The sequence below is a fragment of the Xiphias gladius genome, chromosome 11 (genome assembly GCF_016859285.1).
Source record: "Xiphias gladius isolate SHS-SW01 ecotype Sanya breed wild chromosome 11, ASM1685928v1, whole genome shotgun sequence".
Classification (NCBI taxonomy): Eukaryota; Metazoa; Chordata; class Actinopteri; order Istiophoriformes; family Xiphiidae; genus Xiphias; species Xiphias gladius.
In genome coordinates this window covers 19,943,759-19,958,547 of record NC_053410.1, presented here as the reverse complement: position 1 = coordinate 19,958,547, position 14,789 = coordinate 19,943,759, and the positions used below count along the sequence as shown (strand labels likewise).

At 42.0% G+C, this 14,789-nt stretch overlaps 2 protein-coding genes across 5 annotated transcripts in view; one reads left to right on the top strand and one right to left on the bottom strand.

The window, feature by feature from the left end:
• The window catches only part of ablim1a (actin binding LIM protein 1a), a 40,824-nt gene extending 38,049 nt beyond the window's left edge, over positions 1-2,775 (bottom strand). The window contains exon 1 of one of the 2 annotated variants that reach the window (XM_040139956.1): positions 2,593-2,775. In XM_040139956.1, coding sequence (XP_039995890.1) covers positions 2,593-2,605 — 13 coding nt within the window. In that variant the 5' untranslated portion in view covers positions 2,606-2,775. Of the gene's footprint in view, positions 1-2,047; positions 2,103-2,592 lie in introns of those variants that run through there. The other variant, XM_040139960.1, reaches the window with a different exon arrangement.
• A 704-nt stretch (positions 2,776-3,479) lies between these two features.
• On the top strand, positions 3,480-14,765 carry fhip2a (FHF complex subunit HOOK interacting protein 2). Of its 3 annotated transcripts, XM_040138679.1 has the most exons (18): positions 3,480-3,538; positions 3,661-3,815; positions 4,793-4,871; positions 6,650-6,819; positions 7,143-7,247; positions 7,359-7,481; positions 7,616-7,840; positions 7,953-8,149; positions 8,408-8,522; positions 8,676-8,752; positions 8,857-9,049; positions 9,411-9,574; positions 10,303-10,449; positions 10,542-10,632; positions 10,787-10,930; positions 11,850-11,990; positions 12,531-12,634; positions 12,721-14,765. In XM_040138679.1, the coding sequence occupies exons 2-18, from the start codon at positions 3,771-3,773 to the stop codon at positions 12,830-12,832; spliced, it is 2,232 nt and encodes a 743-aa protein (XP_039994613.1). In that variant the 5' UTR covers positions 3,480-3,538; positions 3,661-3,770; the 3' UTR covers positions 12,833-14,765. The 3 variants fall into 3 exon arrangements, with proteins under 3 accessions (XP_039994613.1, XP_039994614.1, XP_039994615.1); XM_040138680.1 differs by lacking the exons at positions 3,480-3,538; positions 3,661-3,815 and adding an exon at positions 4,234-4,452; XM_040138681.1 differs by lacking the exons at positions 3,480-3,538; positions 3,661-3,815; positions 4,793-4,871 and having other exon boundaries at positions 6,744-6,838.
• Positions 14,766-14,789: the final 24 nt, after the last annotated feature.

Genomic DNA, 14,789 nt, shown 5'->3' with positions numbered 1-14,789 from the left:
TAAGAGATTCTAAACAAAACAGCACAGGAAATATGATGACACTGCAAGGCCCAGATAGAGTAATATGCCCGCCAGGGTGTACTATAAGGTGGGTGACTGATGGAAGGGCGTCACTACCAAGGTAAAGGCTGAGGGTCCTGTGCTGATAAAAATGGTGGGCGACTCCAAGAGAGAGCACAGTAATTGCCGATGCTCGTTGGACAACTGAGAGCGCTGGTAATCATAAATATATATAAGCGAAAGTGGAGTAATTTGAGCCATTTTTTAACTGCCTGCTTTTCTGTGGGGAGGAAATTGCCTCACATGTTTTACCTCTTGCCTATATATATTTTTAATGGGTCCTACTCTAGAATATTTACAATAATAAAACCAGAGGAAACAAGTTTAAGTTTTAAGCAACTTTATATTGAACATAAACGTCGAGGGATAATATCCATTAAGTTCAATAATCCACATTAAGACTGCAACTTGTGATTGTCTTCTCAATCAATCATTTCCTCCATAAAATGTCAGCGCTTTTCTAGTCTTATCGACCACTCGAAGCACTTTACACTACTGCCACAATCACCCATTCACACAGCGCTTTTCTATATATGCAGCGCTTTCTTTACATACACACACTCACACACCGATGATACATCAGGGGCAATTTGGGGTTCAGTGTCTTGCCCAATGGATACTTGGACATGTGGACTGGAGGAGCCAGGGATCGAACCACCAACCTTCCGGTTAGTGGATGACTCGCTCTACTTCCATGGCTGCTGCCAAAATACTAAAGAAAAATAAAAATCCAATACTTCTTGAGCCCAATCTGGTGTCTTCAAATTGCATGGTTTGGCCAACCAACAATTCAGAAGCCAAAGATATCAATTTCACGATCACATAAGACAAAAACAAGCAGCAAATTCCCACAACTGAGTAGCTGAAAGTGGAAAATATTGGGCTTTTTGCTTGAAAAATGACCCTAACAATTAACTGATTATCGAAATATGTGCCGATTCATTCTCTGTCAATCGACTAATCAATCAGATGACATTTTAAACAAGTAGAAAATCATTCCTAAAACATTCTGACTGGCAAAGACATATTGGGACCTGCATGCAGATTCTCTTAAAAGTATACAAAAAATGTTATGAATTATTATCTACACAAAAATCCTTTATCTCCCCTTGCTACTGTTAATCAACTTCTCAAGTACCTATGAAATGGGAGCACTAGCCCCGGTGCAACCGAACAAGGGTTGGCTCAGGTTAGCTCATGACAAATATGTGTTTGATCTGACATATTGTAACAAACATTCCTGTTTGTGTCCATGTGCCTGATTTATCGGCTGTCATAAATGATTAGCCTCACATTGGTCTAACCAGCACAGAGATAATTGGCACTTCACTATCGCACAGCTGTAGGGTGTAGTTACTTCTCATGAATAATGACGGGCTGTTTGCAGGGGCTTAAGCGTGCTAATCAGATCTATGTACCACAGGGGGTCTGTCAAGCGGTGGGCTCTGAGCTCTATCGATCTCCACCAGCAACCATGGAGGACAGATAGAGTAGGCTACTTCGGTGATTGGGGGGGGGGGTTCTAAGCCATCTTGCTACATAGGCTCAGCCATACAGAGCCTGAAGGGTTTTGACATACTGTACAGCTAGTGTCCTTCTGAAAGGTTGATGTTTTACCCAATAACAGGACCAGACCCACCATGAGGGATCTAGCTGCAGATTTAATATAATAACCTTGAGGTCATGTTAATATTGTAACTTCTCTACTTTTATCCAGATCTCAATCAGTCAGTCAGACCACCTGATCACAGCCTATAGCGGGAACAACTGAAGGCTCTTTATCTCCTCTGCCAGAGAACACAGTCACCTGACACAAATCCAGGACAGCACCGACAGGCCCGCCTGATGGGAACAAACATCGTCCTCCTGCACCGTCTGCAGGTGTCAACTGTTTTCAACTCAGCAAAAAAAAAGAAAAGAAAAAAATCCTCTAAACTCGGACAGGGAGAGTCTGTTGCACCAAATGACAGTTGTTGCATTGCCTCACCGGCTAAACGCTTGGCAGGGGTGATGGCGAAATTTCACAACTCCACTGTGTCACAAGCAGTCAGCCAGGAATACGCATCACGTTCCTCCAGTGCTCCGTCGACAGCTTTCATTCGGGCAACGGGTAAGAGCGTGTGCAGCTTTCAACTGATGGCATGCACCCTCCCCGATTGAAGAGAAATGATCACATCTCACAAGAAACAGCAGCCAGAGGAGGTTCATTGACACCGCTGGGATTTTTGTGTGCCTATCTCACTACACGTCGCACCAGAATGCGCCACCGGTGCTCATGTCCACAAAATAAGTTGTGGGCTGCCCGGAAAAGGCTGCAAGCGGTGGAAGCTGTAGTTTGCAGCGCGGCACCGGTGCAACCGACGTAGGGATAACAAGAGTCATTATCACAGCCCGATCCTCCCGAAAGACGACGCAAATGGGCTCCCTTCTCCATTGCGTCCATCCTCGAACCGACCCCCCCCCCCCTAAATTAAGAGACTTTTTCCCTCTATATGTAATGTTATGAAGGCTTCTGCGGCAAAAGATACTCACCTCTCGCAGACATGCCCGGTAGGTAGAGCCTCTCTTTCTTTGACGGGATTAACAGGAGGAGATGCCCTGGCGCAGTTCAGAGGGGGGGGGGAGATCGGTCGAGAGCCCCGATATTATCTATGCTTTAAGTTTTTGCCTGTCATTTAATGGGTTTATACGCCGGGAAGCAGACAGCCTGCGATTTGGGAGACCAGACTAGGCTGCGCGATGGAGAGAGCTCTTTCCAGCGACAGGGCGTGTCCTGGAACAGACAGCATCCCTCTCATTTTCCAACAAGTTTCTGTCCATATTTGCACATAATATCAGAGAATAACGGAATTATACATTAAATCAATTCGGGACATTCCACTGCCTGTCGGCTCACGTAAACCTCAAACCGACTAGCCTACTTTTAGTCTGGGATGACTGTGCTGTTCTGGAAGTGGGTAGTTGGGCTAAATCGGAAAGTTGACGGCAGCTCGGGAGGAATGAATGCTGCTTTATAACCCCCCCTCCCTGTTAATCCAGCTACTTTCAGGAAAATATTTGGCAATCTTTTCATCGCGTGGATTCCTCAACTTTTCCCCAAAAGCAGTGACACTTTTACGCAAGCATCGGCCTCAACCCTGTGTGGGGAAAACGCTGCAAATTCAGAGAAGTGGCCCAAATCAGTGCATCGCGTGGGAAGATAACCAGTTGATTTTCCAGCTCACTGAGATTTTCCACATAATTTATATTGCTTTGTCAACGGAGTCCCACGCTTGCTTTTAGATTTGAAGTGGGCTTATTGATTCTCGTTTCCATGCTGAAAATACTGATCATCGTCCCGCATTGAGTGTATTGGCTGCTGTCCCCATTTGTATGCGTCGAGCGTTGTCAGTAGTTATAAACCAGTATCTTGTATTCCGGCGCCCCCTGGTGGTTCATGAGAGTAGCGTTTGGCTGGGGAAGTGCCACCGTGTCCAAAGTGAGCATACGTTACCTCGGTCTGTAGACGTCTTGTTTACAGTGGTTGTGCCAGGCCTGTAAAGACCCGGGGACAGCAAAGTGTTACGGTTTTATTGCTTACGCTCATTCTTTCGTTACAAGGGTCATTATATGAAACCTCCAATCTGGATCGAGGCGGCAGCAACAGGAAGAAGAAGATAGAGGAATTCTCTAGGTCTTCTCGGGAGAAACTAGTCCAGTCGAAGAACAAAATGTTCTCCAAATTTACGTCCATTCTCCAGCACGCTGTGGAAGCGGTGAGTTTTTACCAAAACATATATATGCATTGGCTGGCTTTTGTGCAACGTCTGTTTTGGTTGAGAGGGGCCTTTGGTCTCCCAGACATCCCATCCCATACCATAACGTCAGCATTAGGGATATGTTGCTAACTAGCGAGCTAATTAATTAGCCCAAGCTAATGTTAGCGTTTTGTGTTTGTGTTGTCAATTTGTATTATTTTTCTTGTTAACTATTGTATACTTATAGGTGTGTTTGTTTGTTTGTCCATTTATGATACTAACCAACACATTTCCCTATCACCGTTTTGTCAATCGCAGCGAGTCATCTGTGTTAAAGGTAGCATGACAAGCTGAGCTAGTTAGCCACCGACGTAGGCTGATAATAGTCAGAGGAAGCGAAAATAACGCCGTAGCTAGCTAGTGAGCTATCTCGTTTCAAACAGCAGAGTCTTATCATGAGGAGCGGTGTCGTAATGACTGGACAGACCAGCGTGATGTTGTGCAAACGCTTTCATGTTGCACAGCTATTATGAAAGCTTAATGTTAAACGTTAGCCAGCCAGCCAGCTAACTAGCTAAAGACCAGTGTTAAGCTGCCTGAAACCTGTTCTCAAGCTGTTTCATGCCAGTCGTTTCAAACAATAGACGTTTGGCAGGTGACCCTGAGTGAACGCTTTTGACTAAAGGCGTTGATGGGCGTTAATAGTGAAACGTATAACGTTAACTAATTATTCTGTTGTATATTACTTGTATGTGCGCATGAGGATGAGATCAAATACAAGCATTATGTCACTTGAAAGGGAAAGGTCTACCCTTTTTCTTAAACGCTTTGAAAACTGCCGGACTGTGTCTTGGATCACAGCACACTGACACAAAGTCATCTTGTACATTAGAACCATTTAAGACATGTGCACATGTTGTCATGATAATTTGTGGGGTCTCTGAGGGCCGGCAGTTTAAACATCCATGCTTATGTTTACGATTTATGTTTTTCAGCTTGCCCCATCGCTGCCCTTGCAGGAGGACTTTGTCTATCACTGGAAGGCCATTACACATTATTACATTGAGACTTCTGGTAAGAAAAGTCTGAAAGAATAAGATCACACCTCTTATGGTCATGATATCCACAGAGTTAGATTGATTGTTGTGCAGGCTGCCTTCAAAGTTGTTGATGTCTTTTTTTTTTTTTACCGAGAGCACTATTCTAAAGTTTGAGTACAATGGCAGGAAACTAGGCCTGTTCATAAGTTTTTCATACTGTATTGTTATGGTTGCAGGTAATGATGTATTAACTGTTGATTGACCATTTATTACTTAATCTTTTAATATTTATTATTTTTAAAAAATGATAAATGCATGTAACAAGTTAAAGATCTTAAAGAGTTGCCTTAAACTTTCTTTACTGAAAAACAAGCAAATGGCAGCTTTTTAAAGCTTTACTTGCCTAACTAACTGAAATATTCATATTTTTTCTCAACTACAGTAGGCAATTGTTGACTAATCATTTACTCATGTCGCACCACTGTGCTCAGGTCGTGCAAAGGGAATGGTTATGGGGAAAATCCAAAGGGAAAGGCATAATTATGTTCTATGCTTGGAATGGCCTTCTGGTGAAGCCAGTAGACTTCAACAGTTATTTTTGAGCCAATACAGCCTGAATGTATGACAGTGCCTCCTTCCTGTTTGCCTTTGGGATCTGCACAAGTAGAACCCATGCTCCTCATCCTTGTCAGGTTGCATCTCAGATCTACTTGGTGGTCAAACCCAGTCATTTAAAGTTTTGACAACTTCTGCTTGAACTGACTGACACCAAGTCTTTGTATATTTTTTGGGCCAGGAAAGTCTCCTTCTCTTATTCTTCACTCTTAACAACATCTTCTTTGCTGTAGTTCTCCAAGTAAGGGCAATTTAACAAAATGTACTCTGAACAGCTGGTGGAGGATTATCTGCACTCCAAGTATTATGTAGCCAAGCTTGTTTAAATGTAATCACTGGTTTTGCAGACTTGTGACTTGAATGAACTTGATCTCTGAATCTGTAGTCACGTTTGAGAAGTTCGACTTTCATCATGATTGGTGATTTTAGAAGTCATTTGGCTATTTTGTGGTTAAGCTGTCGTTGTTTTTTGTCTTAAAAAACTAACATTAGTTTCACAGAATGTTATTCTTGCTTCACTGACCACATTCTAGAATTTTTTGCTTTGCAATATTGAGCATGATACAGTCATTTTCTATTTCACTTGATTTGATACAACATTGCAACCACTTGTGCATATTATTGTCTTATTTATTCATTGTATCAGAAGGAGCATTGTGGGATAGCCCTGTTGTTTACTCTGATGTTCCCTTCATGTACTGGGTTAAGATAATGTAAGTGCATAAACAGACTGTTGTCAATAACTCCCCACTTTCAGCCTGTGTGTCCCAATTAATGTATATAAATGTGAAAACAGGATTTTACTGTGAAGCGACTTAGGGGAACTATTGACAATGCCAGCAGGATTAGCCAACGCGGCCAAAAACTGGCTTGATAAATTGATTGAAAGCTTTGCAAGGATGCTATTTTGTCAATGCACAACAAAGATCAGTGGATCAGAATATACACAAATATAACCAGTAACTGCAGTGAAATGAAAGCTCCCAGGAAGCTATGTAGTTTAACAGTTTTGCTTTTGTGTGTGAGCCCCCCCCCAAAAAAAGATAAAAAAATATAGTACTGCACAAGTGAAGTGGTTAGATAAAAGGTGCAGAAGTTTTTTATACTGAAAATGAGAGGCATTTTCCCTTGTGTTTGTACCTTATGGACAAACAGAGGTTCTGACATGTTTCTGTGTTCTGACATGTCCCCTGCTAGATGACAAAGCTCCAGTTACAGACACCAACATCCCATCCCACCTGGAACAGATGCTGGACATCCTGACCCAGGAGGAAGCAGAAAGGGAGTCTGGAGAGACAGGACCCTGTATGGAGTATCTCCTACACCATAAGATCCTGGAGACTCTCTACACCTTGGGCAAGGCTGATGTAAGACAGTCATGCTTTGGTAACTACATGAACTATATCTCCAGGAAAATATACATATCATGATATGTGAATTGGATGAAATCTAGAAGAAAACAAGGTTAAGATTTAATTGTGGGCACTGAGCAGATGGACACAGCTCTCAGCTAAAGTGCAAAATTGATTTCAAAAGCTACGAAATGACTGTATTTGAATGCACAATTCTGGAAGATGCTTGAGTTAATGTACACCGTGAACTGCATTTCCACATAGGATGGGGACAGATCTATTTTGGTGGACTACCCAAGTAAATTCTAAAATATTCTGTTTGTATGATTTCCCATCAGTGTCCTCCAGGGATGAAGCAGCAGGTGCTTACCTTCTACACAAAGCTGCTAGCACACATTCGTCAGCCTCTCCTGCCACACATCAATGTCCACAGACCTGTACAGGTGAGAAGTGCTGTAGTCTGGATTTCAGGGTATTTTTTGATAGTCATTGTCCTCAAAATGGTTATGTAACTTATTTGTAAAAGTTTTTTTTCTGTGACATTGCTCTGTCAGAAACTGGTCCGTCTGTGTGGGGAGGTGCTGGCTGCTCCTACCGAAAATGAAGAGATTCAGTTCCTTTGCATAGTCTGTGCCAAACTGAAGCAGGACCCATACCTTGTCAACTTCTTCCTTGAGGTGGGTTGCTATGATACCAGAGAGAAAAAAAGTTGAGCTGCGCATTTGTAAATATTCATCTGTATATATTACTACTAAGAGCCTTAGAGGATTTAGTTCAGAAAATATCTCTTATTTTGTGATGTTACTTGCAGAACAAGTCAAGGAGACCTGAGACGAAAAGTCCTGAAAGAGCAGAGTGTGTGAAGGAGAATGTTTTGGCTCCAGACACTGGTCAATCTCTGGCAGATGAACAGGCTGACTGCCTAGAGGAGCCACAGGCTGCTGCTGCTGCCTCCACCTCCAGTCCAATTACCAACAACAATAACAGCAACAATTACAATCTTGTCACCTCCCTGCTCAACCTCACAAAGAGCCCTGTGAGTAACTCATGATTTGAGTTAAGTATGTAATGTCTTTTTATTTGTGGTCAGTTCAGAGTTGGTATCCGTGACCCATGTTCTCCTTTGTATCCATCTCTTCCCTATTCAGGATGGCAGAATAGTGGTGAAGGCATGTGAGGGCTTAATGCTGCTGGTCAGTTTACCAGAGCCTGCTGCTGCCAAGTGTTTAATTGAAAACACTGAGCTCTGTGAGCTTCTGACTGACAGGCTTGTCTCCTTCTATAAAGCCCTGCCACAGTCCATAGACCCCTTGGACGTTGAGACAGTGGAGTCAGTCAACTGGGGGTAAAATTCTTTCTAGTGTTTACTTCCTAAAACCACATATTTAATGAAGTCAGAAGTGTAATGACTTGTAACCGTCACTTGCATACACACTTGCAATTTCAATGGTTTCATCATCTGAAGTTGTGATTTAATTTGATTTAGCAGGTAGCCCTTAAATAGAATCCTCTGTCAAATGCTAGTCTTGGTGGATACATTGGAAGAGTTGTGTCAAACCTTTTGTATATATATATATATTTTTTCCCCCTCTCTTTCTTTCAGTCTGGATGTATATAACCTGAAGGAGGATGCTGCTGTCTTCACAGGGAAGAGGGCTCTCATTTCCTTCCTGTCCTGGCTAGATTACTGCGACCAGCTCATAAAGGAGGCTCACAAGGTCCTTAACCAGTGCTGACTCTGGTGTTGTGCTGCATCATATTGTAGTCAGAATTAACTGAATAAAAGAACTTCTTTCCAAAGAAGATGTTTTTGTATCTGAAAGCCACAGACGACTGAACTAAACTTCGTGTTTTTCTTCTCTGTCTTTCAGTCAGCAGCTGAAGTGATGGCAAAAGCAGTGAGAGATAGATTCTTTGTGGCTGTGATGGAACCACAGCTTATGCAGACGTAAGTCATCAATCAATCATCCTGTATCGAAATTCTTAGTCTTGTCAGTGTGTCATGTGTCGTGACTGCTCTGTAACACGTGGTGTGTTTATGGGGGCACATAGGTCCGAGGTGGGCATCCTGACCTCCACAGCCCTGTTGAACAGGATCATCAGACAGGTGACATCAGAGGCTCTGCTGCAGGAGATGGTTTACTTCCTGCTGGGGGAGGAGAAAGATCCCGAAACTCCAACTACGATCGCTCAGAATCCACTCAGACACAGACTTATCGAACATTGCGACCACCTGTCAGACGAGGTTCTTATCACACAATTATTATTATCTGGGGTACCGTTGGCATAATTTATGTCTAGCTGATGAGACTTTTCTAGTACAGTCTTTCGTAATTTCTTCTTGTTTGATATTCAAAAGTACAAATGGCCATCTGCCTGTCAAAGATTCTGAGTTCCAGTGAATCATATGATTAACCAAAAGCACATGAATTTTAATTAGTATCTGACAGTCATTGCACACATTTTATCACAAAAAAGAAGGATGAATCATCTCTTTGATGTTTAAGCAGCCACTGCCTACTTTTTTTGTCAGTGAGCAAATACTTGGCATTTTACTGTGGATTTATAGTGGGAGCTAAGCCTCATTCCTTTCTCCCTGTCCTCAGATCAGCATCATGACACTGCGGCTATTTGAGCAGCTGATCCAGAAGCCCAACCAGCACATCCTCCACAGTTTGGTGCTGCGTAGCCTGGAGGAGAGGAACTACCTGGAGAACAAACCGCAGGAGGAGCGGGAGCCCATGGAGAATGGCCAGCCCCATGATGCTGTGTAAGGACCCTTGACCTCGCTGAGCTGCCTGCTTTACAAGCACTTTGTGGAAAATTCTTTTGCACAAACACACACCGGCTGAAATAAAGTTGAATGCAACAACTAGCTGTGTTTTTCAGATGTCCTGCCACTTCCTCTCTATTATTCATTATTGTGTGTGCAATTGGTGGGATTCTTTTGAGCCATGATTACGTGGGATCATGATAATGCAAGTCAGCCACTCATTACTGTAAGTCAAAGTCAGTTTTTGGGAGACTGGAACAAAATGAGCAATAACTTTGTTTGTTTATTCTTGGCTTTGGTTTATGTGATGAATGAAAAGTTAAGGCATAAACCGTCATGAGAGATTTGTCTAATTTTATAATTGATTAGTTTTCATACAAAAAAGTTACTAGACACATTACTGTTGTAGTACACATACCTGCATGGTTATTTTTTTAAAGGTTTTATAAGTTTACAGGAGAGTTGAATTGGTATATCTTCAAACACAAATCTTTCCAGATTACAACAGACCTCTAAGCTAACACACAAGCCTTAAGTGCCATAAATTGCTATCAGCCCATGTAGTTCTTAAAACTCAGAAATGTTAGAACAGATACAATAGCTTACAATATTAAAACCAGTTCTCTTTCATCCAAGTTATGTGTCATGTTGAGGGATGAAGAAATCCTCGAAATCTGATAAATATACTATAAGTAAGCTCTAATGAACGTGCGTTCTTTCTACAGAGACCTTGAGGAGGATCCACTGTTTGGTGATGACCTCTCTTCAGACAGCAGGCTGTCTGGTTCTGATTGGCTCAGCTCCTCTCCCCAACAGAGTCCTGACCACTCAAAGTCTGATGGGAAGACAGAGGTCCACAAGATTGTCAACAGGTGCATAGTCTTGCTCACGATACAACATGTGTGGTGTTGCCAGCCTGCCTTCTTTTTAAAGATCTAACTGTAACTTTTTTTATTGCCTGCAGTTTCCTGTGTTTGGTGCCTGATGAGGCCAAGTCGTCATATCACGTTGAAGGCACAGGCTATGACACCTACCTCAGAGATGCACACAGACAGGTAAGCTCTTAGTCTCTTGGAAGGTTTCTGATACATGGGATAAATAGCATAAGGTGAAAATTCTGTTTTAGTTTTGTTTTTTTACCTTATTAACACTGCTGAGGCAGCTTCTTAAGTACTGTCACACAATATTTTTCTTAATTGTTCCCCACAGTTCAGGGACTATTGTGGGGTCTGCCAGCGGTGGGACTGGAGAGGAAATCCAAAGCCCTTTGAGAAGTGTAACTTGGACATCCCGTTCTTCGAGGGCCATTTCCTCAAGGTTCTCTTCGACAGGATGGGTCGCATCCTAGATCAGGTCAGTTTGATTCCCTATCCAGTAAACATCCATAGTAATACTGGCATCGCTCAGAACAACCGCATTCTTTGCTGTTGAAATATCTGTATTAATCTGTTGCGTTGTTTAAGATCCACTAGTCCACAAGTCTGAATAGTAAGACACTCACGGTTAAAAGGATCATTTGGAAATCACAAATTAAACTTTGGCTCTAATCGAAAATTTGAATAATTGGAACAGGCAGCAAGCTGTTTATGGAAAACCACTTGAATTCAAATTAAACTGCCTGTTTCCAAGGCAAGGTTTTGTGACATAAACTGGTTAATCTAGTTTGACATGTACAACCAGATCCCCTTGAGTAAATTAAGCTTTCTGCATGAACAAAATATTACTTAAGCTCAAACTAAGTAAAAACCATAATTTCTGATTTTCACAAAAAAATCCTCACTTGTTTTTAAAGGAGCAGATCAGTTCATCTGAGTGACATTCAATCTGATTGTCACTCAGATTGAATGTTCCCACACACCCAGTAGTAATTTCTTGCTGCATGAGAACACTTGAGTGCAGCTGAGCTTAAATGATGATCACAGCTCAAAAAATGCTTCAGCTAATGCATATGGGGAGAAAACGAAATAACAAATGCTCGCCATAGACATATTTGACAATTAGATGGAGTTGTGAAGATGACTAGTAGACATTCAGAAGCAAAATGCACTTTTTGGCAGCTCTTGGGTTTCTTTTGCCTTTTGGGAAATCAAATATTTCATTTGATTTCTTAAACGCTACAAGGGAGTGTTATATTAATTGAAGTTCTCATTAACACCTTCTGTCTAACATGAGGCTTTGTGTTATTTATTAATGACAGTGTTTCTACACACAGTTCTGTTTCATGGCCAGTGTCCCATGCAGGTTTATATCTGATGTCTCCTCTGTCTTCCAGCCCTACGATGTTAACCTGCAGGTGACCGCTGTGCTGTCCAAGCTATCTTTGTTACCACACCCCCACTTGCATGAGTACCTGCTGGATCCCTATATCAGCCTGGCCCCTGGCTGCAGGTCCCTGTTCTCTGTCATCGTCAGGGTAAGACTCCTGTCTGGATTATACGGTGCTTATCTTATCCATCACTGATAGCAGACGTGTCATGTCCAGAGAAGACAGTCACATCAAGTAAGACAAGCAAGAAATCTCAAAGCACCCAAATTGCTTTGAGATTTCTTGCTTGTCTTACTTGATGTTTTTTGTCAGGTGTAGTTTCATGAAATGTTTGGTGCAACAAAAATACAATCATGTTTCACAAAAGTTTCTCTGAATCCCACTTCACTTTCTCTGGATCTTTTGTGATCATGCTGCTACTCGACCTGCCTCTTACTAGAAGAACACAGCCTCTCTGACTGTCTTGTTCTGTGAATCATTTCAACTGCTTTTCTTTGAAATCCCTCCCGGCAGCATATAGTGTAAACAGCAGTTTAGAGGCTGGTGGAAGTGGCTCATTTTCATCTCGATGGTCATGTTTGTTTGTGGTAATTACATTCATGTTTTTAACGGTGTTGCACCTTTACCCAGGGATGGAGGCAGTGATGTTTTGCTTTGGTAATTGCTTTGTTTTCCTGCATGTGTTAGGTGGTGGGAGATCTCATGTTGAGGATTCATCGCATCCCAGACTTCACACCCAAACTGCTGCTTGTGAGGAAGAGATTATTAGGTCTAGAGCCAGAGGGCATCAAGTATGTACTTCCACATGGTTCATTGCACTTATCTTCTGTGTTTAAAAAGTGCATCCACAGAAGTAATCTGTCTTTTCCTCTTTTAGTGTCGACCACATGACTCTTCTGGAGGGCGTGATCGTGTTAGAGGAGTTCTGCAAAGAGTTGGCAGCCATCGCCTTTGTCAAATATCACGCAGCTGCCTCCTCCTCACCATAATCATTCCTGCTGTTCATCCATCTGCCTCGGCTAGGCAGATAGGTCAGGATAACCTGGGCCTTTGGGGTGTGGTGGTACCGGTGGCACAGGATCAGCAAAACGTTACCACTAAGTGCTCACCCCTGCAGGACTGTTAGAGCCCATATGGACGGGTTTCATCACTCCCCCTCCTCTGGCCTCTTGGGCTGCACCATAAAAAGTCTTTGGTCTTGTTTTTGAGCAGGTCAGAGCAAAGACACTGACCAGCCAGCAGGTGAATAAGAGGAGGAGGAGGATAGAGGCTGAGGTGCAGAGAGATGTTCACCGGACTCTTTTCAGCCTCTGCAATTTCTCTCACTGCCCCCTTCTCCCCTTCCATCTTTCTTTCTCACCAGCCAAAAGATGATAGCTCTGTAATTATTATGTCAAAGAAGAAAGATGTTTGTGTATTTATTTTGTGTCCCATTGTCACCCATTTGTAAATGTCATTGCCTTAGTGTGGTATCACACCTTTTCAGTTACAGAAAATTGTTTCCTTTTGAAACATTTTTATCTTAACCCCTCACATGTTGTCTGTTTGAAGACAAGAGGCTGTAGAGAAAAAATGCCCACTACCTTCAACCCTCATATGTACCTGTAGTTACATAAATACTGAACTGCAGTATTTACGATACTGCACTCATATTTTAAATGCCAAGTCCTCTTATTTATTTGTTTGCTTTCAGGTTGCCTTTTTAACTAATGTCGTATTAAGATAAAATGAATTTAAAACAGTCAAAATCATGACTGACTACGCAGATGCTTTTTATTTTGTATTCCTCGTCTTTCCTCGGTTTGACTTTAAGTGCTTCGTCTGTTATCCCCATGACCCAAAGATGTCACCATCCATCACATTTATTCAATGAAATGGTGAATTTTGCACATCGACCTCATTGCATTGCACTTGTTACATTATTCAAGGTTATTCATGCTTTTTCTTTGGTTGGCTTTTAGGAAATGTCATGTTGGCATTTGTGGAAAGAGACATCTCGTTTTTGATTCTACATTAGTTTTTGTTCTGAAATGTCGTTCTCCAGACTCAGTGTTGCATTTCCCATGTTTGTTTTATCCAAGAGAGACTCTGTATTGTTTTTTACACCCTGGTAGTTCTCAACAGTTAGTTTGCCCTATTCAACGGAGGGTGCAGAGGAACAAACCTCTGGACTCTACTGACCAGTGTCTTAAATTCATCCTTAACTTGGGTCATGTCCTAGCTTACAGCAGTGGTTCCTGAATCACATTGTTGCTGTTATTTGAAATTGTCCGATAATTCGCAAGAAAAAAACAAATGTTAGAAGAAAGTCTGACAAAGAAACATTTTTGCATAGCTCCCCCCCAGTTTGGAAACCACTGGCTACAGTATCCTAAGAGCTCTGGGTTCTTCCATAGGTTAGCATCACTTCATATGAGGTTGCGTTTACTAGCAGTATTACTTTTTCATACTGATCTTGGATGATGAGGAAATGTACTCACAGTACTGTGTATTGCAGGAACAGGTTGGTTGGTTGTATGTTGCCTAGATATCTCTGGAGGTAACTTCAAATCAAAGCCTAAACTGATGGATCAGTAATTCATTCCATAACGTTTCCCTTAGTCTAAATTAAGATGCTACTTAATGTAACTTTGGCTCTTGTCTTATGTTCTCAGTGTGAATGTTTCCATGATTGGTAGGTAGGTGTGTTTGACAATGAGCTCGTTGAGGTGTGTTTGTCTGACCCCCCCCTCTGGTCCTACCTTAAGCCCTACCTTAAGCCCATCACATCACTCAAGCACCTAAGCTACATTATGCAACAACTTGCATGGAATCAGATTTGCACATTGTCTTTCTTCATCTGTGTTCATAATGTAAATATACACAACAAAAAGCTTTTTTTTTTTCCTCCAAATGTTTTGTTTCATAAACCAAAAAAAAAAAAAAAAAAATCTAGGATGTACCAGG

Excerpts from the sequence above, each read along its gene's own strand:
- fhip2a (XM_040138679.1), top strand. The coding sequence starts at position 3,771 with ATGTTCTCCAAATTTACGTCCATTCTCCAGCACGCTGTGGAAGCG. Across the intron at positions 7,248-7,358 it reads ATGTCCACAGACCTGTACAG|AAACTGGTCCGTCTGTGTGG; the intron begins GTGAGAAGTGCT and ends TTGCTCTGTCAG. Across the intron at positions 10,931-11,849 it reads TGGGTCGCATCCTAGATCAG|CCCTACGATGTTAACCTGCA; the intron begins GTCAGTTTGATT and ends TCTGTCTTCCAG.